The sequence below is a fragment of the Chrysoperla carnea genome, chromosome 3 (assembly GCF_905475395.1).
Source record: "Chrysoperla carnea chromosome 3, inChrCarn1.1, whole genome shotgun sequence".
Taxonomy (NCBI): domain Eukaryota; kingdom Metazoa; phylum Arthropoda; class Insecta; order Neuroptera; family Chrysopidae; genus Chrysoperla; species Chrysoperla carnea.
Window position 1 is genome coordinate 44,549,756 of NC_058339.1, and position 25,058 is coordinate 44,574,813.

The following is a 25,058-nucleotide window of genomic DNA, read 5'->3' on the forward strand; positions in this document are numbered from 1 at the left end:
AGATCGTTAAAGAAATGCTAGTTCAAGAGAATCCATCTCCTCTTGGCAATAGCTGAAAAGTGACAGAAAAGGTCAGACGTCGTTATTTTCTCCTCCCCAGCCCCCTGTAATATCCGTGAGACATTGTCAAGTCCAGACGTTCAGCGTGACTGCCACCTAGCCAGTGCCCTTATAGAGGCCTTTTAAAGCGATACAAGTTCTTCGGAACGTCTAAAATTGTAATCAGACCATATCTGTCTTGTAGTACCACAAGTGCGTTCCCCCCTCTATCTTAGATTGACCTTTTTATTAAATCCTTATTCAGGATCAGCTTACAGTTCGCAAACGGAACTCCCGGATGTCTATTGATGCTTGTGTCCGGCTGTCTTGCCTTGTGCCATTTCTAGTCTGCTTCACAATTCCCTGAAATGTCTTTGTGTTCCGGTACCCGTAAGTTAGCTTATTTAAGTAGACCGTACTGAAGTATTTTTTCGCTGCTTAGCTGTTCATGAAGATAGTAATGAGAGTGTGTGTTCAATCTTGATACTACATTTCAAAAAAATTCACCCAGTAGCACGTGTATTCAATAGAAAATATTCTTCATTTTTTAGAATTCGCTTTAAAAAAAATTTATTATTTTTGTTCATTTAAAAAAATTTTAATATCTTAATAAATAATTAAAAATTATTATTATACCTACTATTTATTACCACCTTGAAAATATCTAATTAAAAAAAATGTTTTTTTTTATTGAATTTTATAGAATAAAGACAAATGATATATTTTAATGCAGAAAAAATTCACGTTTCTCACTCTTATTAATAATAAATTTTTATTCAGTGAATATATATTCGCCATAAAATGAAGTTTATATTTCATTATTGATTGTAGAAATTTTATTGTTTTCTTTAAACTAAATAAAAATATTTTTAATTAGATAAGAAGTATTGGAAATGTCTACATGACCGGTGCTGGAAGATGTAAAACGTATTCGTAGTGTCAACGAATAATATTTATAACGCTGTAATAAAAATCTTTCAATCTGATAAATCAATTTGGACTAAAAAGTCTGAATCTGTAAAATACCAATATTCCAAGAGCCTGGATTCTTGCATTAGTATATGAGTCTGTACTTAAATTACGTAACGCATTTAGAACGACTTTTCAACCCCTGCCCCTTATATAACAAATCGTAGTAAAATATTAACCTATCAGCATCCCTCCCCTATTTGTACGTAATTTTTTTCTTCCTAGGAGTGTTAGTGTTATGATTCAAAAACTTATTTATTTTTAACTTTATTTATCATTATTTTTAACTTTATAGTTTTTTAAATCACCAAAATTTTTTTTATTTGTTTCGATAAATTGCGTACAAGCGTATTACCTTAACAAATAATAACAATATGCTTTGATTAGCGAATCGGTGCAGTTGATCTAAGGTACATGATGTGATCAATGATGCATTATGCTCTTGTACAATGACTAGGACATGTTGTACCGTGAATCACAAGTTTTTGTGAATAGTACTTTCAAATTTAAATTCTCCAAAAAATATATAGAGTGTATGGATAATAGTGCTAAAAAGAAAATTGTATTTCCATTGTTAAGATTTTTTAAACGTATTTAAGAAAAGACACATACAAATATTGATCTTTAAAATTACGTTTTTCTCTACTTAAAGTATTTCGATTCGATTAAAATTGAAAACGACACCAAAAATTTTAAATTTTACTGGTTAATCAATCACTTTTTTAAACATTTTTATAAGAGTTTTTCTTAATAACTAACTATGATAGTTAATTTATCATAAGCCATATAGAAAATCGTTATAATTTTTCATAAAAGATTTTGAGTCTGATTAATTTATAAATAAAATTTAAAACTTTGGGTCTCGTTTTTAACTTTGAAGATATATTGGGACTCGAATACTTTTATTTTTCCAAAACATAGACGTTTATGAATTTTTTCAGTAAAATTCACAACTAATTTTCACTGTTATCACAACATCATAATAATCACGGACTCAATAATATTATTTCCATGCAATAATATTTTTTGAATTAATATTATTATTATACCTATCTATACTAATCAAGGTTATTTTTTACATTACAAACAGTAACAACTAACTACTCTTGTGTTTTAAGTGAAGTTTAATGCAAATTAATGATTTTATTTAATGGTGCATTAAGTATTTATAATGTGGTGTAAACGGACTCTTACAGACTGTACACACCATGTTTAGATTGGGTGCTATGGATTCTGGAAAGTTAATCCCTATATATTAACAAGTGAAAATAAACAATTGATTGAGAAACAGAAAACATGTCACACATGCTATAAAATTTGCGCTCTCGCACGTAAACAGTGATGTTTACGAAAAAATGTTTCAAACAAAAGTTGTTTATTTTTTTATATGGAATATTTTTTATATTTAAACTTTTGTTCTATCTCTAATGGTTTACAAGATGAGTCCTTCGGATCCAAGACCCAATTGATCTATGTTCCTCATTTACAAACTTAGCCTCACTATTTACGTCCTGAGCACGCTAAAAAAATTACAGATTGATATCGTCGTTCAGTTTGAAACTCGATATTGCGATATATACCAATCGTCAGGAAAACCGCTTGATTGGAATGAAAATCAAGAAACACCTTTTTTGGATAGCCTATTCTCCAGTGTTTTTATACCTGTATATACTTAGCCTCACTATTTACGTATATCAAGGCATACTAAGTTTAGTCCCAAGTTTGTAACCCCTTAAAATATTAGTGCTACAAACAAAATTTTGGTATACGTGTTCATAAAAATCACCTAAAAACCCAATTGCAGTTGTAAATGTGAGTTTCAAACTGATGAATCGGATAAGCGAAATTAAATAAATTGCAAGACGCAATTTTGAAGAAAATTTAAAAAAACTGAAGAATTGTACAGATTACTTCTCAATTCCAGTTGAACTCAAAGCTTTTCTCAAATATGCAAGTAGAAATATTAGGTTTATATTACTATTAATAATCTGAAAAGTATTGTAATCTCGAAAAAATTCGTTGTTATCTTGCATAACTCAAAATTAACATTAGCCGTAGAATGTGGAAATTTTGTAACATCTAGTTGTGCAGTTTTCTTTCTTGTAATTCCTTGTACGTAGCGATTTAAATTATTTTCGATTTTCAGATTTCAATAGAAATTTTTTCCATATTTACAAAACTTTAATTCATTTTGACTAACTTAATTACTTTTTTAAAACAACACCCAAGTTAGCATTTTGCAATTTGGATTTTCATACATCTTCTAAAAGAATTACAGCAAAGAAATTCCACCGTAATGTCAGCATCCACATCATCTAGTTTAATATTATTTTAAATAAAAAAATTATACTTAAGTGTTCAATAATAATATAATTTAATACTCTTGATATAACAACAAACGCATGCAGTCATGTTATACAGAAAACTTTATATAAATAATACATATTTAGTACCTAAGAAAAGTGCTAATGATTACTTCAAATACAAGTCAATATTTACCGATACAAAATGGATTCAAATAATGGATCATATGATAAATGGACTTTTTAGAAGAGAATCGACTCCGCGAATAATAGGAATTTACGACAAACCGTGCAAAAATATTGCATAATTATAGAAAAATTTACATTTAACTGTATTTTTTTGTATAGTTCGCAAGTTGTATTTTCTATTACAGTCGACCCTTAGCTAATCCGGCGCCGCATGTAATCCGAACAATTTTTTTTTATTAATAGTTGGTAAAAAATTATTACATATTATTGAATATAACATTATTACATATTATTGAATATAACGTATAGAATCTTATCATTGGATTTGTGATTTATCGGATTACAAGGTACTCTTGTAAAAAATTCCGGACTATAGGGGTCTTGGGCAGTACTCTATAATCCGACAAATTCGATAATCCGACACTGCCCTACAAAACTATTAAGTTTAATCCCAAGTTTGTAACGCTTCAAAATGTTGATAACTATGAACAAAATTTTGTCCATTTAAGGTTGTCTGTCTGTCTGTCGTCTGTCTGCCCGTCTGTCACCACGATTACTCAAAAACGAAAAGAAATATCAAGCTGAACTTTTTATAGTGTGCTTATGACGTAAAAAGTGAGGTCGAGTTCGTAAATGAGTAACATAGGTCAATTGGGTCTTGGGTCTATTGGACCCATCTTTAAACCGTTAAAGATAGAACAAAAGTTTAAATGTAAAAAATGTTACTTATTAAATAATAAACAACTTTTGATTAAAACATTTTTTCGTAAACATCACTGTATACCCATGAGAGCGAAAATTGTATAGTATGTATTATATGGGAATATCAGTTATATATGTGTGACATGTATGTATGTGTAATGAGACAGGGTAATCAACACTGTCTATAAATGGTATTTTATCAACTAACTCAATCAATTGTTTGTTTTCACTTGTTTCTATATAGGTACAAAATCTCTAATCTCGATTTTTAAAGAGTTAAAGCTTATATTCAAATTTTGGTTATTTTAGTAAATTCGTTTTTTAATACAAACAAAACAACGTACCCATGAATGAGAAACAGTGGAACATCCATTCGAACAATTCTGTATGAATATACCTTTGTATGAATAGGCGTATTGATTCTTATTCTTATTAATACACTTATACAAAGTTCTTGTTAAATTATATTCTTTTCACGTAAAAATATTTACATATTTTATAACAAGGTAAGGTTGATATACTGTTTAAATATAAATATAATTTGTACAAATTGTTGATATTAAAAAAATTATATAGTATAAAAATTTACAATTTTTTTTTCAAGTTGTTATAATAATATTAATGTTATTCTTATCACAAAAGTTTATCAGTATGAAATATTTGTGGCATACACTTTCTATTATTTCAAATAATACTTTAACAATATTTAAAGTTTTTTTAATTTAGTTTTTCTTAAATACCTTGCAGAACCAAAATAGCGCCATTTTCTAGAAATATTTATAACTCAATAATAATAATAATAAACAAGTGAAAACAAACAATTGACTGAGTTAGTTGTTGAAATACAATGTATAGATAGTGTTGATGGCCCAATCGTTATAGCCACACATGTGTAACTGATATTCCCATATAATACATGCTAAAAAATTTGCGCCGTCGCGGGTAAACAATGATGTTTACAAAAAAATGTTTCATACAAACTTGGAACTAAATTTAACATACCTTGTATATATTTCATATACATGGTATAAAAATAGATATTGAAATAAGACAGATAAGCACATTTCAATTTTATTTATTTAAATAATATTCTGGAAAACTCAACTTCCACGAATTCAAGACGAACAGCAATTGAAAATTATTTTTCTTTATCAAAATTGCTACAATCAAAGCTGGAAATGGCGGACAAAGGAGTCATATTAATTTCTGTTCATTATAGGCCAATGGTCGATAGTACTTTTAACTTTAACAATATAACAGTTTTTTAATTGAATTTAAATATCTATGTATATTTTATTATAAATAGTTATTATTTCCTCAACCAGACTGAAAATTGTTTTAATTTTTTTAATAATTAATATTTTTCGCTTCATTAACCGTGAAATAATGATTTTTAAATTTAATATGTAAAATCATCTTAATTTTATGTTTAGAAGCTGCTGATAAAAAGTTTTAATATCATCTTATTTACGCTTGTTAAATTTCTCTAAATTTGAATTTGTTTATAGTTTTTTTTACTCGATGATCAAATACTAATCTTGTAAATATAAAAAATGCTAAATCTCGGAAACCAAGCGAACGTTAATTTTTTTGAAAATAAAGATTAAGATTATTTAATTTTAACTTCATAAATTTTATAGCCAATGGATGTTTGTAGAATGCTTAAAAAAATAGTTATTTAGTTACCCGATAAAAGTATTCTTAAAATCAAGTAAATATTTAAAAGGAAGCTATAATTTCTTTCTCATAATACTTTTATGATATTTTCTCATGTTAATTGATCCACTATTGATTGCATCATTGAATGCAATAAGAGATCAATAGACTAGAGAATGACAGTAGCCATTGCGAAGATAACTAATATAGGTTTTTTATCAATATATCTGAAATTCGTTATTATAATTATTAATACATTTTTTTACATCATTAATATAATTATTTGGCTATTTTGATTGGAAGGAGAGGACTGTTCATCAATAATAGTACAATCTTATTTAAAATAGGGCATCACCTTGATTTTTATTAAGGTTATTCGATTGTGATAAAATGAAAATCTTTCAATTAATTAAAATTATAAACCTAGACCAATATACGCCGTAAGATGGTGACACATTTGAGTGTCTCATTTTCTCGCTCCTGCCTTGGAGAGCATGAAAAGTAGAGAGTTTTTGAAGTGAAACTTCTCTATGCACACCACTAAAAACTATATCACAGAGAGTGATTTTTTAAACAAAATGTGACATAATCTGTTGGGTATGTTTCAAAACTTGCGCTTGATATTTCCTCCGCCCCAATGTTGTCATCCAAGCGCTCAATATATTCTGTGTTATCGGCATTGAAAAGCGACTTTACATATCCCCGGAGAAATTATTCTAATGGTATCAAATTAATCGTTCGTCAAATGTTTCTTACAGTAAATTAATTGTATGGCGCTCTCTACACACCAAACTCACAAAGTATTTTGAGTTTTTATTTGAATCAATATTTGCTCATATTTTAAAATCTCTATTTTGCGTTGGTAATCGAATAACCTTAAGCATGGATGGTGTGAGGTGATTTATAATATAAAATATTTTTCATTGCATTCCATTCAATGAAATGACTCGTATTGAGTTTAATTAATGGAATGCTCATTTGTTTCAATGAAGCTTACAATTAATATGTGTATGAAATCGTTTGCTTTGTTAATATCATTCGAATCAGACAAACAGATTGAATATTGCAAAATCTAAATTAATGTAATATTCTAACCAGGATTGCCACATCTCATGTTTTAGAGGCAAGTTTCATGCTTTTTTTTATTCACCCAACCATTCTATCGTTTTTAAGGATTTTCTTCATACAGAATTTCGAGCACTATCTTAAAAAATAATCGACTAGTTTTCAAATAAACCCATGACTGCTCTACAATTTTCGATTAAATGCAGTAATTACATATTTTTAAGTAGCATTTTTTTTCGAAAGCTAACTTTTAAAAAAAAAGTTTTAAACAAAAATTGTAAGTTTTTTTATGAGGATCAACTTTCTAGTTTATAGTGTTATTCTATCTCTTACCGTTTAGGATTCAAATTAGCTATTAAAGAAACCCGAAGAACTAAGTTCAATCTGATGTCAGAACATGATGTCCCCCATCAAGCTCTGAAACTTTTGTTTAAGTTATTTTTTGATTGGTTAATTACATATTCAATTTTTCTTTTAATAAACAATTGTCTATTAAATTGGCGACATATTTCATAAAATAACTAAAATTTATAAGAAATTGTAATTTAAAACCCATGATAAAAACGACACCAAATATATACGAAATGAGTAGTAAGTCTTTAAATATTAATATTTTAGAAATAAAATTTTGAACAACAAAGGCTACTAACGCTGTAAATATATATTTACATAAATTATTAATTACTTCGGTGGCCGGGATCGATGTCCATCTAAACGTGTCGAGTAGGATGTGAGAAAAAATTAAATGAAGCTTTGAATTTATAATTTAAACCTTCCCCAACACTGAATATCAGCAAAATAGCATTCAAATTTTTGTTGTCAGCGTGGCAAATGTTGACAGTTGCGTTTATGGCTTGGACCATCCCTGTATATAATTGAACTATTTTTATTTTCTACACCCTAAAGTTTGAAGAAACTATTTTTTGCATACTTGAATTTTTTGAACAGTTTCCACAAACCCAAATGATTGCTTAAACACAATTGTTGCGCAGATTGTTTGATTGGATTCGTGCAAACAGTTTAGAAGACTTTTGCAGTACATACGGGGTACCTGTAGTTTATGAGTAGCATAAAAAAGTCTGTCCGTAGCATAATACATAAATCTTTATAAACAGCATATTGAAGTAGTCAAAACAACAAATTACAATCAATAAAAACAAGTTACAATTGTATACAGCATGTATTTTTTAGAACTGTAGATATTCTGCAAATGTAAGTACCATAAGTACTTGTTCAAAATTTTACTGAAAATTATTTCGGTATTGACTAAATTGAGATAAAAATGGGTAAATGGGTAAAAATTCCAAGGTTTGGATCTTTTTTCGCCGTCATGTCGATATTTTTGTGGGCCTCACCAAATCTACTTTCATAGTTTCAATTGACAGAGATTTTTACATAATCACTTCCTTACGGTCGCACCTTCCTTGAATCGCTTATGCGAATCGGTTTTCAATTCATTCATTCTTCAAATAATGCATTTCGTTGTTGGTTTGCAGAGTCACCAAAATCTTAGCGACTTCCAAATATTGGAAATGATATTTTCGTTTTAATATCCACGCGGTTCATTCGAAAAGTTAAACCTTCCTCTTTCTCTGCTATATCTGACTAATATAATCTATTCAATATGGAAATTCCACTGATCTCTATATAACTGTATAAAGAATCTATATGGCGTAATATTTTGAGTGAATGAGTGGCTGGGAACAAAATGAAACCAATATACGGATGTGCAGTGGTAATGAAATCCATTCATTTGAAGGCGCTAGGTTATAATTAAAAATTGTATGAATTCCAATACATGGGATCCTCTTTCTAGTTGTATGTGACTTCAGTGGGAAATTCTTTGTAAGATCTTCCTGGGCAAAAGCGAGAAAATGAGGCAATCTTGTTTGTCACCCTCAACCCCGGACTTCAAAAATATTTTCTATACCTGAAATATATTAACGAATAAATTTGAGGGATTTCATAACATTTTATCGATTGTCATCCTGTTAAACGAATCACATAAATATATCAAAACAAACAGTGCATACAAAATTGAATGCATGCGTTCAAAAAGCAGTACATATTTTATTGACGTATATATAAAAGGAAAAAAAAAGGAATATTTAAAAACAGAAAAAAATAACAACAAATTATGGATGATAAAAATATATAATGTTATTAAAATACATAAATAACGACTTTTTTATGAACGTGATTCTACATAATATAATACACGAATATAAATAACTTGATTCCATTTACATAGGGTAATAAGTTGTCCAGAATATTATTATGTAAGCATGCGCAATAATAAAAAAATTAAAAGGATTGTAGAAAATATACGAACATGTTTTTTTACTTTCATAACTTCAGCCGGTTACAATTTGTAAATGGAATAAGTAACTACGTGTTAAAAATTTTTATAAAAATGCATAATAATCTATATGTCAAGCTACTTTTCGAACTATTTTCTTATAGATTTGGCTCATAGTATTTAAAAAAATTGCATTCCATTTCAATCGTTCAATAATTGTTTCCTAAAAATTGATTGTTTATATACACAGTTTAATATTTGGATAAACGCAAAAGTAGTCGTTTTCGAGTATGGGAATAATATCTTTAAAGAATATACTATTAAATTTTGCCAAAATTTGTAAATAATCCGTAAAAATATTCAAAATTCTGAAGAGTAATTTATTAAAAAATTTTATTTTTATAAATAATTTTGCAAATAAATAGAAGCGTTGAAAAGATATGTTATTATTTTTATCTCAACTATGATAATATGAATAAAAATAAAGAAATAAATAGTTTTTTTAGGATTTTGTGAAAGAATGTTCATAGATTATTTACAAATTTCGGCAAAATCAAAAAATTCAATTTTTTTTTTTTTGCAATTTTTATTCTTGAAAACTGCTATTTTCACATTTTTCGAAACATTGAACCTTTCTTGTATTAAAATTTAATTGTTCTATTTGCTTCTTAAAATTTTTATAACAATTATTGACACGATTATAGTGAATAATCATCTTCGAGAACTTCCCCAGTACAAAAAAATACACAAGAAAAATCTTTGGTGCAACCATGAACATCCATCGATTACGAAAAGAAGCTTGGTTCCTAGAGATAATATTTATACGATATAATTCTAAAAGACGCACATATACAAGAGCTACAGTTGCTAGATTCAAAGGCTTAATTTCGCGATATTTCTTAAGCAAGAATTACTAACAAGCTTTAATAATTCTAGCTTAAAAGATAGCGTGTAATAACCTTTAAATCTAGTTAGAGTTTATAATACGTACCTTGTTAGTTTTCTTCTAGAATATTGATCTATATTTGTACTTTTAAAGTTTTCAAATTTACATTATTAGAAAAATTAAACATAATTTTTTTTTTTACTCATAAAACAAGAAATCTAATTTTAATTTTTATATATTTATTTCGTTTCTACTTATTATCGTTGTACGTATTTCTTTTTCTATATACTTTCCGCAAATAGATGTTTCGCTTTCAAAGTCCAGATTATATTTTCTTAATATGGTTGGTGTAATTTATCCTTTTTTTAAAACATAATTAAATATATAATTTCTTTTTAAAATAGAATCTGGAGCGAGCCAAAGACAGCAGGGTCGTGTAAGGGATGAAAAAAAATTATCAGAATCAAAAAAGTGCCTTTCCCCGTCTGAAACTATGGACACACCTAGTAAAAATACATCCACGCCTGAAGATATTTATGAATTTAAATCAGTGAAGGAAACAAGTAATTCACCAGACCCCAAAGCTACGGATCCTTTAGAAATACCAAGTGATGCGGTTGATCCATTAAGTATACCAGCATCACAGAATCAATTAGAAGAACCAGCTGTTTCAAAACGACCTTTTGCTGAATTATCTGATCCACTTGAGGACATTGGCGATGAGGAAACTAAAAGAAAAAAGCGTAAAGATTCTGATGCAGGTAAAGACAGTTCATCAAAGCCCTTGTCACAGACTAGCAGAAGCAGTACTGGACCGACGAAAACTTCTACAGGAAAACCAGGTATTTAATTAAGATAAAGTATATTTTATATAGAAATACTAATGAAAATTGTTATATAGGCTCATCAAATTCAAACAAATCATTATCAGCGGCATCGAAAAGCCCTTGTCCTAGTCCGAAACCCACAAATAGTAGTGATGTGGAAGTTGAAGATGGGAAAGTCGACTTAAAAGTACCCCCCTTAAAGATAGTGATACCTCAAAGTACTACTACTGAACAAGAATCTGGTAGCTCCCGAAATGGGAAAAGCAGTTCACAAAGATCCCATCAAGCTTTACCATACGTTGTAGCGAGCTCAAATAATAGTAGTGATTCAACCGATAAAGACGGGCAAGTTTCTGGAACAACTAGTCCCACAGATAGCACATCAGGAAAAGCATCTGATGAAAAAAAGGAATCATTTTCAGGAAATTTAAGTGAAGATCAGGTAAATTTATAATAAAAAAAATTCTTCGAAATTTGAAACAATAATAAATTATGTTTGTAATTTTTTAGAAATCTGGATCAGGTCATCATCAACGAGTGCTACGCAGTTCGCATCGATCCAGTGGTAGTGGCGGAAATACTGCTAGTGATCGAGCTAGTAACAATTCTTCACCTCAATTACAAAGATCTCATTCACCATCTCCATCAGCATCTCCAGCTACTCCATCTTCATCAACGACCACACAAGTATCTGAACCACAAACGTCAACTTCTCAAACAAGTAGCACATCAAAATCAACTACATCTGATGCACAAGCCGTAGCAAATACAGAACATGATAATCCAGTGTCAAATCCCACACCAGCCCCACCACCTCCTCCATCTGCTCCCGTGGAATTACATCCACGTAAAAGAAAGTTACGGCCTAATAAAGAGCAAACTTCTACAACTCCATCTCAAGATAACTCAACTTCGTCAACAAATACTTCAGTCCATCCACATGAGCAACCTATTACAAATTGTTATCAACTGTTCTTAAATATCCGAAAACAGGTTAGTAAAATTGAATGTATTGTGTAATTATTCATAAATTGTTACAAAGGTGGGCATCAAAACACTTTCCCGTTAAAAAAATTAAATTTTTTATTTGACATGCCCGATCCATTGGTCTTAATTTTTTATAGCTCTAGCTTTTTTCTTCAAAAAGTTATTTGGATTACCTACAAAAGAATTTGGTGTTTAAAACTTATGTACTACTTCTTAATCTTGCACTGTAACTTCGACAAACATTTCTTAATTTATGAATAAATTTTAATTGATTTAATATTTTATATTATTTTCCAGATTGAACGACGCCGTAAAAATTTATTTCCCGTTCAGCCAAAGCCTCCACAAGGTTTCAAAGATTATTTGATGAATCGATGTTCATATGTATTAGCAAGAAACGCACCTCCGCAACCAACTGTTGTACCTCCGGCAACAGTACCAGGAGCAATGCGTGATATATATGTTGAGCAAGAAAAAGAAAGATATAAACTTCGAATGCAACATGTTATTGAAAAGGAGAAATTGGTTTTATCTGTTGAGCAAGAAATTTTACGAGTACATGGTTTAGCTGCCAGAACATTGGCAAATCAAACTTTACCATTTTCCGTTTGTACTGTTCTACGTGATGAAGAAGTGTATAATGTTATAACACCTGAACAAGAAGAAAAAGATCGTAACGCACGTTCCAGGTATAACGGACGTTTATTCTTGAGCTGGTTGCAAGATGTTGATGATAAATGGGAAAAAATTAAGGTAAAAATAAAATATACATGGTCTCATAAACATTTTCCTTGTCTTCTTTTAAAAAATAAAACAAAATTATTCAGTTTTATAAATATCAAAGTTTGGTCAAATTTAAAATTTTTTTAAATTATATCTTTTATGTTACCCACAAAATTGTCCCGTACATAAGAATTTCGTCTTTTAATTTAATCTCCGTTCTTATAATGTCGATCATTGTTTCAGGAAGCAATGCTGTTACGGCATCATAACGAAGCAGAATCCTTACATGCTGTACAACGAATGGATTGGGAATGGAAATTAAAAGAATTGTCACTTTGTGAGTACAATGCAACTCCACAGATCGATGAGCTTCATGTACCAATGGTTCACGTTAGTGATGATTTTGATCTGTTACCTGCTTAAAAAATGTCTGTGTAAAGACATGCTTAAATTTCTTGAAAAATTTTAAGAAAACGATATATTAATTTTATCGTAAATATGTTTTATTTTTTGTTTAAACTTTTAATTTTATATAATTTTAATAACACTGTGTAACAAAATATTCAATTTGTATAAAATATATTTTTTTTAATTAAAAAAAAAAAAAAAACGATAAGTTGTAAACGACAAATGTACATATAACAATATTATAATTATGAATAAAATCGTAAATAATGATTGGGCTGAGTTAATTGTTGAAATACCCGGTATAGATAGTGTTGAATATCAGACCTTGGATTGTTTTATAAATTAGAAGGTAAGTTAAAAAATTGGTGACTTTCTGGCCGCCCTTTCGAAATTTCGAAAGTTTTCTATTTGCTTCCCTTCATATTATCCGTCAGGTTTGGTATGAAATTAGAATCAATAGACTAAATATTAGAAGCTACCTACTCACATTTAAAATTTGGTTATTTTTCTTACGGTTTACAAAGTGAAGGCCCAATTTGCCTATGTTACTCATTTATGGACTAAAACGTGGCAATACAGGCAACAGAAATTGAGGCGCAAAATTTTACGAAAGGACACTACACGGGGAGCACCAAGTTCATTAACGAAGACTAAAAAAACGTTTCTAGGTATATATTTTAAGTCGCAATCTAAATACTGGTGGCTGTACCTTCGTTACGGCCCTGCTGAAACTTACTTTTTATGTCCTAAGCACGCTATAAAAATTTTTGCTAAATATCTTTTTTCATTTATGAGTTGTGCTATCAGACGGACGGATAAACGAAAATGGACTATCGCTTATCGAAAATTACAACCTTTGTCCATGGTTCATCTGAACTCTCTGGAGCAAATATCGCAGTATTAAAAATCCGAATGGTAATCCCAAGAAAATCCAAATGGCTTTTAGTATGGTATCTCTGCAAAATTGGAAAAAAAAAATTATGTTATAAGATTGGAAATTAATTTTTCTCTTTAACGCCATCAAGTAAAAATTTATCATTTTTTATGCCAACCCAATTTATATTACATTTTAATGAAATGTTTAGTGAAACTCATTAGTTTTTGGGTCTAGATTTGACTTCTGTTAAAAACTGGCTCCGGAATGATTTCCTTTTCGAAACAAAATGGTGGTTAAATTCAATATACAAAATGGCGACTTCAATCCACAGTATTTTTCAATCAGAATTACCTCGAAAACCTATTTTTAGTTTAGGAAGCTTAAATATTAAATAAAAGTCGATATTTAAAATGTTTTATTGATCCAAAAGTCACTTTTAAATCTATTTTATCGAATTATTTTAATTTTTTTGTGTTTTTTTGTTTTGATGGTTTCCACAGTTGGTAACAGTGCTTTAGCGCACGTTTTAGTGTTTATGTCATATTTCAAATTTAAAATGTCAATGGTGTCACTTTATCGTAGTTTAAATGTTATTTTAAATCGATGGATCGAAATATATTAAAGTGATATGAATTTTGAACAAACAAACAAAAATGGATCAACCACCGTCTCCAGTATTAGTGTCAAAACTATCACGATCTCTACAAGCCCGAAAAAGAAAACAGAAGTCGCATGTTGTTAAAAACAAAAGCAGTAATCATTTAGACAATGTAATAGAAAAAATTGAGGACAATAATGACATTATTACAAACACTGTAAAAGAAATTGAAAATTGTTTACAACTTGTCAAATCAACTGAGTCACAATTTACAATAAGCGATGCAGAAATTTTAAATAATAATTTAGATAATCGTATAAACACTTTACATGAAATTCAGAATGTAATTGAAAGGGAAAATGACATATTAGACATTTCTCTTGCGGAACAAAATAATGTTTTAAACTACGTGCAACCTTCGAAATCACACAAAGAAGAGAGAAGCAAGAAAACCAATTCTTTTAATGTTCGTAACGTTGCTTCAACATCTAAAGAAGAACAAAACGCTTGCACGAATGTTTCCACGGAGGTAACTCAATATTCAAATTCGATAATAGAAAATCAAAATTTATTGTCAACAAAAAATTCTATTTGTGTGGAGAATGATATGCTTATAGATGATTGCACATCGGATCAAGATCTGTTAGACGACGGAAATGATAGTCGAATTTCGAATTTAGTAAATACTATAATATCGGGAACAAAAGTTTACAGTAGTACACCGGTTCAAGAAAAATTCCAAAAAAAATCAAGTCCAAAATTAAATACGTCATACAGACCTAAAAGTATAAATATTTCAGAAGATTGTTTAAAATCAGCTTCAAAATTGTTTGAAGATATGTTCGAATCACCCATTATTGAAACTTCAAAAGCTGAATTTAGAAAAAATGTCAATAAAAAATCATTAAACTTTACGAAATCGGAAATGGATGAAAATTTTAGTTTTCATTCAGATATTACGGATACCCAAATGAACCAAATTGTTGATGAAGTAATTGTGGTACCTAAAACTAAAAAAATTGTAGAAGATTGTTTCAATGGATTTGAAAGTAATTCTATAAACAATAGTCAAGAAGCTAAAGAAAATTGGGATAGTCATTTACATCAATGGAGGAGAGAATTTTTAGATTTGTCTGAAAACTCAAAATTAGATTTTAAAGGATTTCATAAAGTGGATAATTGTCATAAAATTTTAGATAAATTAAATTTAGAAATTGAAAGGCTTAAAAATACTTTTCCTAAAATTCAAAGTAATAAATTAAAACGATTTCAGCAAGATGAACTTATTTCGGATAAATTTATAAAAAAGTATCGGTACGATTCATGTAACGATACTTCAACTTCAAAAGATAAGAATGTATTCGATTTAGAATTTCATTCAGCTTCGAATAAGCCAATTGAAATAAAAAATACGGATTTATCGAAAGTTAAAATATTTGACGATTTAGACGATTACAGAATATTATTAAGTGATGATACTAAACTGAGTAAAAAAGCATCTAAAATTCCTTTAAAAAGTGACTCTAACATTGGCAGGAAATTTGAGGAAGTTTTAAAAAATCCTAAAATTAGTGAACCATCATTTTGTACTTCACCATCGGAATTTTCTAAACAAAAAATTAAATCAAAATTAAGTAGAATGGAAAAACATGAGTTAACATTACAGAATCTCACTGAAATGGAAAAATCATTTAAGGCAGCTGAAAATGTATTTGCATTTAATGCTGATTCAAATTATAAAAATAAAAAAACCGATACCTCAAAAGCCTTTTTCGAGTTACACGAATCATTTAATACTTCCGGTAAAAATAAGGGCGACGCTTTGTATGAATCTCTTGATGAAGAATCAAAGATATTTTCAATGAAGGCGAATAATTTAGGTTTTCAGGCAGCATTTAATAAACAAGTTAACTTTAATGATAATAATTCGTTGCGTAAAGTACAAATTTTATGTAAGGATGTCGATGAAAGCAACTCAGATTCAGAAAGTTCTTCAAAAAAGAAACTACTATCAGAGAGTGACGTAAACGAGGAGATTTGCTTTCGAACAGCTTCCAATAAAAAATGTAAAATTAATGAAGATGTATTGCGTAATGTTGATATTTTATTTAAGGATATAAATGAATTTTCAACTGATAATACTGAACCAAATAGTAGCTCTAAAACTACGCATACATCTTCAAAAATAGGTACTTCCTCAAATAATTCTTTAAATTTTGAAAAAAGAACTGTAAAATCTAATAAATCTTTGTCTACATTTCTTCCCGATAAAGATAATACATTTGAAAATTCTCACATCCTTCAAGTAAAAAATCAAAATTTTGGTTTTCAAACAGCGTCTCATAAAGCAATAAAAACCAATGACAAATCATTAAAAACAGCTCAAATGTTGTTTAAAGATCTCGAGAGCAATGATACGATAGCAGTATCCAATGATTCCCGTGAAAATGATATTATTAAAAAATCTGAGGCTTGTAGTAATTTTGGATTTTCTACAGCATCAAATAAAAAACTGGAAGCTAAAAATGAAAAAGCATTAGAAAAAGCAGAAAATCTTTTTAAAGACCTCGATGCTGATATAAATGCATATGAGGGTCCTAAACGTAATTCGGCAAAACAAATAACATCTTGTAACATAATAAAGACAGATGAGAAGTCCTTAGAAATAGCTAAAAATTTGTTTAAAGATATCGAAAATGATGGTACGACAAATATTACTTCAAAAAAAATTTCCATAAGTGCATCTGATAAAGAAAACTCCAATCTTTTTAAAAAACCATCTTGTAATAATTTTGGATTTGCTACTGCATCAAATAAAACACTAGAAATTTTAAAAGAAAATGCTTTAGAAAAAGCAGAAAATCTTTTTAAAGATATTGATGAAAATATAAATTCACGCGAAGGTTCTATGGGTAATTTGGAAAAACAACCAAAATTACCATCGATTTCCGGGAATATTAAGACTGATTCAATGAGTAAAGCTTGTAATCTGTTTAAGGATATCTTCGAAGAATTTTCTGATATAGCTAGTGATAAGAATGAATTCGAGTTAAATACAAACTTAACAAACTTAGGTAAACCGTCGGCTAATGATAAAAACGTGAAGCAAAATATAAACTATGGTACGAATTATAAAGAAAACAAAGAAATTTATGACGAATTGGAAAATGCAGTAATGTGTTTTGAAAATATGGATGAAACTTTTAAAATACCTGCATCTCATGAAATTGAAAAATTAAATCCACAATTAGAAAACAAAGAGATGGAACAATTATTAGAAAACGATAACGAACAATTCCTTGATATGAATGAAAATCAAACGGAAGAAATGGATAATATGTCTTCAAAATTTTCAACAGAAGATAAAAAATCAGAGTACAGTGATCTCGATGAAACATTAATTGAAGATACGGATGATTTTACGGACGCAGGGAGTGTTGGAAGTAAATCAGATTTAGATAACGTCGTTTTATGGAAAGATATAATTAATTCAAAACAATTTGATTTTAATATGGGCGAAATAAAACCTGGTTTGGGTGCAATATTATCAAAACAAAATTATTTAAATGAACCATGCATTTCTTTACGTCAACCTAATTCTAGCGATCTGAAACAATTGGACACAGAAGTAAAAAGACAAATCACAGATTTGAATATGTTAATGTCATTATTAGAAAAAAAGAAAACTCATATCGAAAATTTGATGAATTGTGATTCGAAAAATCAGTCAGTCAGGTAAACGATCGTTTGTTCAACTTACTAATTCAGTTTGACTTTATCAAATATCAACTTTTTTTATAATTAATTAGGGTCCTGCATGAGTTAATTTGAAGCGACAGTTAGTTTTTGTAAAATAAATATTTTATAAATTCCAGCATTGACAACAGGGAATATTCATGAAATTTAAATTTGGTTCAAATATTTTTCTTCCGTAACTTTAATGACTGGATATTTCAACTAAACCATTATTTTAGTAATTAATATCTTTTTAATTACTTAAAATTAATTAATGAAAGTACAAATTCAGTGAGGGCATTTAAAAATTTCTAAAACGGAAATTCAAATTTTTATACGGACGTGACATCAAAGTACGGGCTTGTCAAATTTGTTGACATACTGTATGATATTAATTATTTACATTTTATATGGTATTTCATTAAATTATACTATTCTACGGTTTTATATTAGAAAACTTATTAATAATAACGAGTGTAAATTCTGTGTTGTAAATTCATTTTTTTAAAGTGTAAATTATACATTGAACTGTCAAAAATTGACAGATCACGTACTAACAGAGAGTGCCAAAAAGCTGCGTTTAAATATCTCAAAATTATAATGTATGTTAAGCAGTATTTATATTTTTTACTTTGTTATATCGGTGTAAACAATGAATTAAAAATATAAAAAAAATACATGAATATTCCCTATTACATGTTAATAAAAATTTGCATGAACGAGTCTATGATCGCCTTTCTTGCTCCTTTCACATCGAGAATTGGCTTCTTATTTTGTTATGAAAAATGAAGGAAAGTTTCCCCTGTTGAATTATATTATTTTATATTTTTTTTTAGTTTTACTCCGGGTAAATTGTATAAGGAAAAACAAAAAAATAGAGATCGCAGAATTCCGTTGAAAGCTGCTGTCAATAATCATCTCCCATGTTGTATGAATGATTTACCTAGCTCAACAGTGCGACGTTTTTCAATAAATTTATGGGATATAACACCTGAAAACGCTTGTGATCTTCATTTTTATTTGCCGAGGTTATTTCAACATAATTTTATTTATTTGCTATATCAAAATAAATTTTGGAATTTTTTGTAGTCCACCAAGTTCATTTATTATTACCTTGACTGACGATGCAAAATTAATGCCATCCAGTTTAAACTTGGCTGGTTTAGCTGAATTTAAAATTGCATTTGAAACAATGCCAGGTGTTGACAAACAAAAAGTTATCGTTGGTTGGTTTGAAAATCATTTTCGATGGATAGTTTGGAAGTTAGCTAGTATGGACCGACAATTTCCGAATCAATTTGATGGTTATTTTCTTACACCGGATAATATAATGCAACAATTAAAATATCGTTATGATCGAGATGTATATGGGAATGAACGTTCGGCGATCAGAAAAATTGTTGAAAGAGATGATGTGCCATCACGCAGAATGGTTTTATATGTCAGCAAAATTGTTGAGGTAAAAATAGCTTATACTTTAAAATAATATTAGCTTAAACATCGAATAGACGACCTTCCCCCAGAAGTTCCCTTGAATTTGATTTTTATATTTAAAATTTTTTTTTTATTCTACATTTTACAAATATAACTTTTATTTGTCCCTGCTCCCTGTTGGTCAAGTGGCTGATGACGCCCTTGCTGATTAAGACTAATAGGATCACCAGCTTAGATTGATACCATTTATTTATTTTTTTTTAATTATTTATCAATAGACAAGTACCCGGTGTACAGAGTACTCTTCGTCCTGATCTGGTGGTCTTGGATGAATCTAGCAAGGAAGTAAAGATCATCGACATTTGCATTCCATTTGAGGGTGCTCCGGATGCTCTAGAGGTTGCTCGGCAGCAAAAGCTCGAAAAATATAACCAACTTGCTGCTGAGTTAACCACGAAAGGCTACAGGGTCTCATTGGACGCATTTGTCGTTGGTTCGCTCGGGACCTGGCTAGCTAATAACTATAGGATTGCGAAGTCTTTGGGAATAGCACCCAAATATACGCAGACCATGGCTCGGTTGATGGTGTCGGACACGATCCGCTGGTCGCGCGACATCTACATCGAACACCTAACCAGACAGAGGCAGTACCATGATCAGCCCCCGTGACCAAGCACAAAGGTATTGGATGGCCCGAACACCTGAGCCATCCCCCCCACCATACAAATCTAAAATAATATTAGCTTAAACATCGAATAGACGAACTTCCCCCAGAAGTTCCCTTGAATTTGATTTTTATATTTAAAATTTTTTTTTTATTCTACATTTTACAAATATAACTTTTATTTGTCCCTGCTCCCTGTTGGTCAAGTGGCTGATGACGCCCTTGCTGATTAAGACTAATAGGATCACCAGCTTAGATTGATACCATTTATTTATTTTTTTTTAATTATTTCATTCAAATGTTGGCTACGAGACTTATATTTTTTTTAAAGTTCCCTTTTACGCCCATTTGTTTAAACATTTCCGACCAAATTATTACAAATCTGTAATTTAATTATTAAAATTTAAAAAATAATAAAATTTCATTCACTGTTTAATGTTTTTGAATAAAATTTCAGAGTTCAGGAAATAACTATGAAATAGAACTATGTGACGGCTGGTACAGTATGAAGGCAAATATTGATTTGTGTTTATTGAATTTTGTCCGAAGAAAAAAAATACAAGTCGGTACTAAACTAATGACATATGGGGCTGAATTAATAAATGTATCTCATCCATGCCATCCATTACAGGTACAAAATGAATTTCACTAAAAATTGTTCGTAAATTGTATAAAATCTTTATTTTATAGGTTCAATCGGACGCACGTTTAAAAATCCATGGAAATTCTACTCGGCGTGTTAAATGGGATACAAAATTAGGTTTCCAAAAAATAACTGGACCTTTTCGGACTTCAGTGCATAGTATTCTACCTAGCGGTGGCTACGTTGGTCGTGTTCTTGGTTTTATTGCACGATCTTTCCCCTTAAAATATATAGAAAAAATGAGCAATGAACAATGGGGTATTTATTTTTTGATAAATATGAAAATTATGACATGTATTTTGAATTTTATAGTTTGTAGATGCAAACGAGCTGAGGCACGGCGAGATAGAACATTCCAAACAGAACAAGAAAAAATTATAGAAAAAGCTCAACAAGAAGCATACGAAACATTACAAAATCAATGGCATGAAGAGTCTATTTCGATTATTAAAGAGAATAAAAATTCTAGTGATATACAAAAATTAACATGTCCCAAAAAATTATTAGCCCTGCTCGAATTTAGTACTGATCCCAGTAGTATTAGTGTAAGTAATTATTTTTTATATACCCATTTGTAAAAGCATATTGTAGATTTTTGAATCCGAATTTTAGGAATTATTGTCGAAATCACAACTCCAAATTGTTACCGATTATCGTTCAAAATTAAACAGTCAACGTCAAGCAGATATTTCGTCAAAAGTACAAAACATTTTAAATAAACGTGGATTTGCGAAACGAACAGTTTCGTCAGTTCTTCAGATAATTATTGTTGATGCACATAAACCTAATTTAAAGAATCATTTTATGGTAGAAATATGGAATCCAGATAATTATATTATAGATAATTTAACAGAATATGCAACGGTTGACTTTTTGAATTTAATGTCATCAAATGCTCGGTAATACTATTAAATTATAAATATTAAAAAATCCCCACAAAACTAAAATAAGCAACATATAATCCAATTAATCTACGGAGGTCCAATGTTAAATTGTACAAAATTGCTATCAGAAAACAAAAAATACGTTGTTATAGAAAACAAGCTATGAAACATAGCGTTTTATGGTTAAGGCTAATCAATGGCTAAGTTAACATAAAAAATTCGCAAAAGTAAAAAAAATCGGTTTTCTTACGATAAAAAAAAAGTTGACATCCAATGCCAAAAATTAAATGAAAAAGTTGTAGATCTCAAAAAAAACTACTACGATTTATTTTTTCGTCAAGCATGAATTTTGTTAAGAATGATTTTAAAATAAAAATCGACTCTAAGAGAGAATGAGAGAAATTAAAATCGACAAAATAATTTCTCTTTCAGAAATGGCCTCTAAACCAACCCAACTAGTGCTGACTCTGAGAAAATTAAAACAATTGAAATTTACGGGTGATCTTTGATAGCCAGATGACAATATGGTTACGACATAATTTATATGAAAGTTGTTTTTACTTTCTTGTTTTTTGCAATTTTATCAATTTTATGCTTTTGTTAATTAATGGGTTTGTTTTCTTCTTGTACACTAAAATTAAAGAGTTTTTTCTCGTTTATATTTTAGAGTTGTTTTTAGCTGCTGAATGGATTTTATTTATTGAGGAATGTTCAGAATTGTCTTGATAGGACTTTCGAATGTAACAAATCTGCGAAAAGCTCAATAACTAAAATCTATTGAGCTGTTTGGTATTTTTGCGTGGTGATAATAAATATCACATATTTACGAGAAAGCAAAACTTTTTCTTCGTGGCCGAAAAAAACAAATTGAACCTAATAAACATAAAATAATCACTAGGCCCTAGAATACTTAGAGTTTAAGAATCTGAACACAAAATAGTAAAATTCAATTTGTTGAATCGTTGTAGATAGTTATTCCATTTTAAAATGAGTTTCTGACTTTTTAAACACCTACATAAGTATATAGAATAGTCACCTTTATTCGGGTTTGTTGCAGTACTAAAAAAACTATCAATATTGTTTTTATTTTTTAGAAGTGATAATTCATTAAAAGCTACAAAGCAAACACGTTATTTAAGAATTAATCAACAAACCAATATGAATCGTGTTTGCTTGCGATATTATACACCAATCAGGCAAATGCAGCTCGTTGAGTATAATCCACCAATTAGATATTGTGATACTGTCGGTGTTATTGTTAAAATTTGTTCTGAAGATAATTTAATTAGATATGTATGGTTAGCAGATGCACATTTTAGGTATGTCGCCATCAGTTTTAATTTAAAATATAACTTGAGTGGAACTGTGAAACTTGTAAAGCCTAGAATTATCAGGGGTTATGTTTTAACCGAGAATTATCTCTTGGAAATATCAGAGGAATTTAACTATTAACAAATAAATAAACTTTCTTTTTTGTAGACTCTTACGAGTAGTCTATAAGATGGATTCAAACAATTGTTTGGCATTTGAAGGATTTAATGTGGGTGATATTGTTGCTGTGTTTAATTTGAAATTGTCAAAAAGTCTACTAGGTCAAGCTCAAGCATTAATTGATTATGTAACGTATGTTACAAAAACTCCGTCTAAGTCACCAGATATGACCGCAGCTATTGAATATTTACATAACGAGTTACCTTCGGTATGTATATTTTTCATTTATTTGTAGTTAACTTCTTTGTTTTTGGCTCTGAAGAGATTCGAGAAAATGTTAGTCGCATGATAAACAAGTTTTTGGGTAGATGACATCGAATAATATATATTATGAAGTTGAGTAAGAAACATTTCTTAACTATTATACCTCGTAATTTTGTTCTGCTCAAAATGCATGCTTGATATCGCATGATTCAATTTTTTCGAGAGATATAAATAAACATCTTGTTTTTATTTCAGTTTTTAAAACGCCATTTATGACCTAATATTTCGCTACTAATCTGTCTCTTTAAACAAAAAGTTAACAAATTTAAAATTAAAATTTTCTGTAAAAATGTACTTGTTGAGATCCGTGAAGTTCGATTTTATGAACGCTTCAGAATTATATGGTTGTATATATTCACTAATATTTTTAATTATTTATTTTCCAGAGTTTTAATGATTTTATTTGTGATTGTGATGATAAAATTGCGCAATGGAATAGCGAGATGAGTTTAAGGTGAAAAATAAAATTTATGCAACATTAAATTTAAAAAAGAATATAATTTTATGCATCGGTTATTCATTTTATTCGAGTAAATGATTTATTAAACATTTTTCATAAGAATCCCGAAAATATTTTGTACTAAGAAAAAAGTATTTTGAAAACAAAAATTTATTTAATGTAATTATATCCAAGAAATTTATCTAAAAATTTTAATTGTCTTTGATAGAGGAAGAATGTTGATATTGTCCTTACATCACATGTTTTACCGTTTTGTTCAATTCTAATTTGTTAATTCTTTATTAATATTTTATTTTTGTAAAAGAGAAATAAATTTATTTTTACTTTTTTTTTGTGTGTTTTGTTTATTAAAATTTTTTTTTAAAGCGTAATAAATTTGAGAGCTATATTACAATAGCTTATTCGTTACTCACTATAGCTTATTCGTTACTCATAAATTATAAGATGAGAAAACTACGGAGGATAGGCAGAATTATAAATATAATTTGATTGACTTGAGTGGATAAAAGTTGGCAATTGTTATAGAATATGATTTCTTCTGGCAACCAGAAAAATAAAATAAGTATCAACAAATCTGAGAAACTAAAAATGGACCCAGCTATAAAGCGGATTTTAACTATATAAATGATTTTATTAAATAAATTCATATACTGAATTTGTATGCTTTACTTAATTTAATATGGCAACGCCAGAAAATCTGCCTAGCATTTAAAGTAGTTACCGGCAATGAAACAAATAACAGTACAGGTAAGTAAATTTTCCCTTACTGTGACCGAATTTGTCACATTACCCATCACAATATTAAAGTAGACTCGATACCATAACAAAATTTGAAAGTTAAATTAAAATTGATTAAAAAGCGAAGAAGTTATAACCATTCAAAGATTGTTGCCTGTCTCTTTGTTGGAAAACAAGAGTTTTATATGTTATCCCTTTGGAGATCATTTACAGTTAC

At 29.2% G+C, this 25,058-nt stretch overlaps 2 protein-coding genes across 4 annotated transcripts in view; both read left to right on the forward strand.

Moving 5' to 3' along the window:
• LOC123296687 (ankyrin repeat domain-containing protein 12) overlaps positions 1-13,124 on the forward strand; it is a 29,973-nt gene extending 16,849 nt beyond the window's left edge. The window contains exons 4-8 of one of the 3 annotated variants that reach the window (XM_044878266.1): positions 10,513-10,950; positions 11,010-11,377; positions 11,446-11,928; positions 12,220-12,675; positions 12,889-13,124. In XM_044878266.1, coding sequence (XP_044734201.1) covers positions 10,513-10,950; positions 11,010-11,377; positions 11,446-11,928; positions 12,220-12,675; positions 12,889-13,068 — 1,925 coding nt within the window. In that variant the 3' untranslated portion in view covers positions 13,069-13,124. The remainder of the gene's footprint in view (positions 1-10,512; positions 10,951-11,009; positions 11,378-11,445; positions 11,929-12,219; positions 12,676-12,888) is intronic. The other 2 variants (XM_044878267.1, XM_044878268.1) reach the window with 2 other exon arrangements.
• Positions 13,125-14,583: 1,459 nt separating this feature from the next.
• On the forward strand, positions 14,584-24,153 carry LOC123296054 (breast cancer type 2 susceptibility protein-like). Its single transcript, XM_044877516.1, has 11 exons — positions 14,584-15,699; positions 15,802-18,263; positions 19,100-19,291; positions 19,353-19,722; positions 20,819-20,992; positions 21,052-21,262; positions 21,317-21,549; positions 21,617-21,903; positions 22,983-23,207; positions 23,368-23,587; positions 24,030-24,153. Exons 1-11 carry the CDS (start codon positions 14,584-14,586, stop codon positions 24,099-24,101), a joined length of 5,562 nt encoding a protein of 1,853 aa, XP_044733451.1. The 3' UTR covers positions 24,102-24,153.
• Positions 24,154-25,058: the final 905 nt, after the last annotated feature.

Coding starts and splice junctions, on each gene's coding strand:
- LOC123296054 (XM_044877516.1), top strand. CDS start 14,584: ATGGATCAACCACCGTCTCCAGTATTAGTGTCAAAACTATCACGATCT. Junction 21,263..21,316: donor AATGAGCAATGAACAATGGG/GTATTTATTTTT, acceptor TGAATTTTATAG/TTTGTAGATGCAAACGAGCT. Junction 23,208..23,367: donor TTAGCAGATGCACATTTTAG/GTATGTCGCCAT, acceptor TCTTTTTTGTAG/ACTCTTACGAGTAGTCTATA.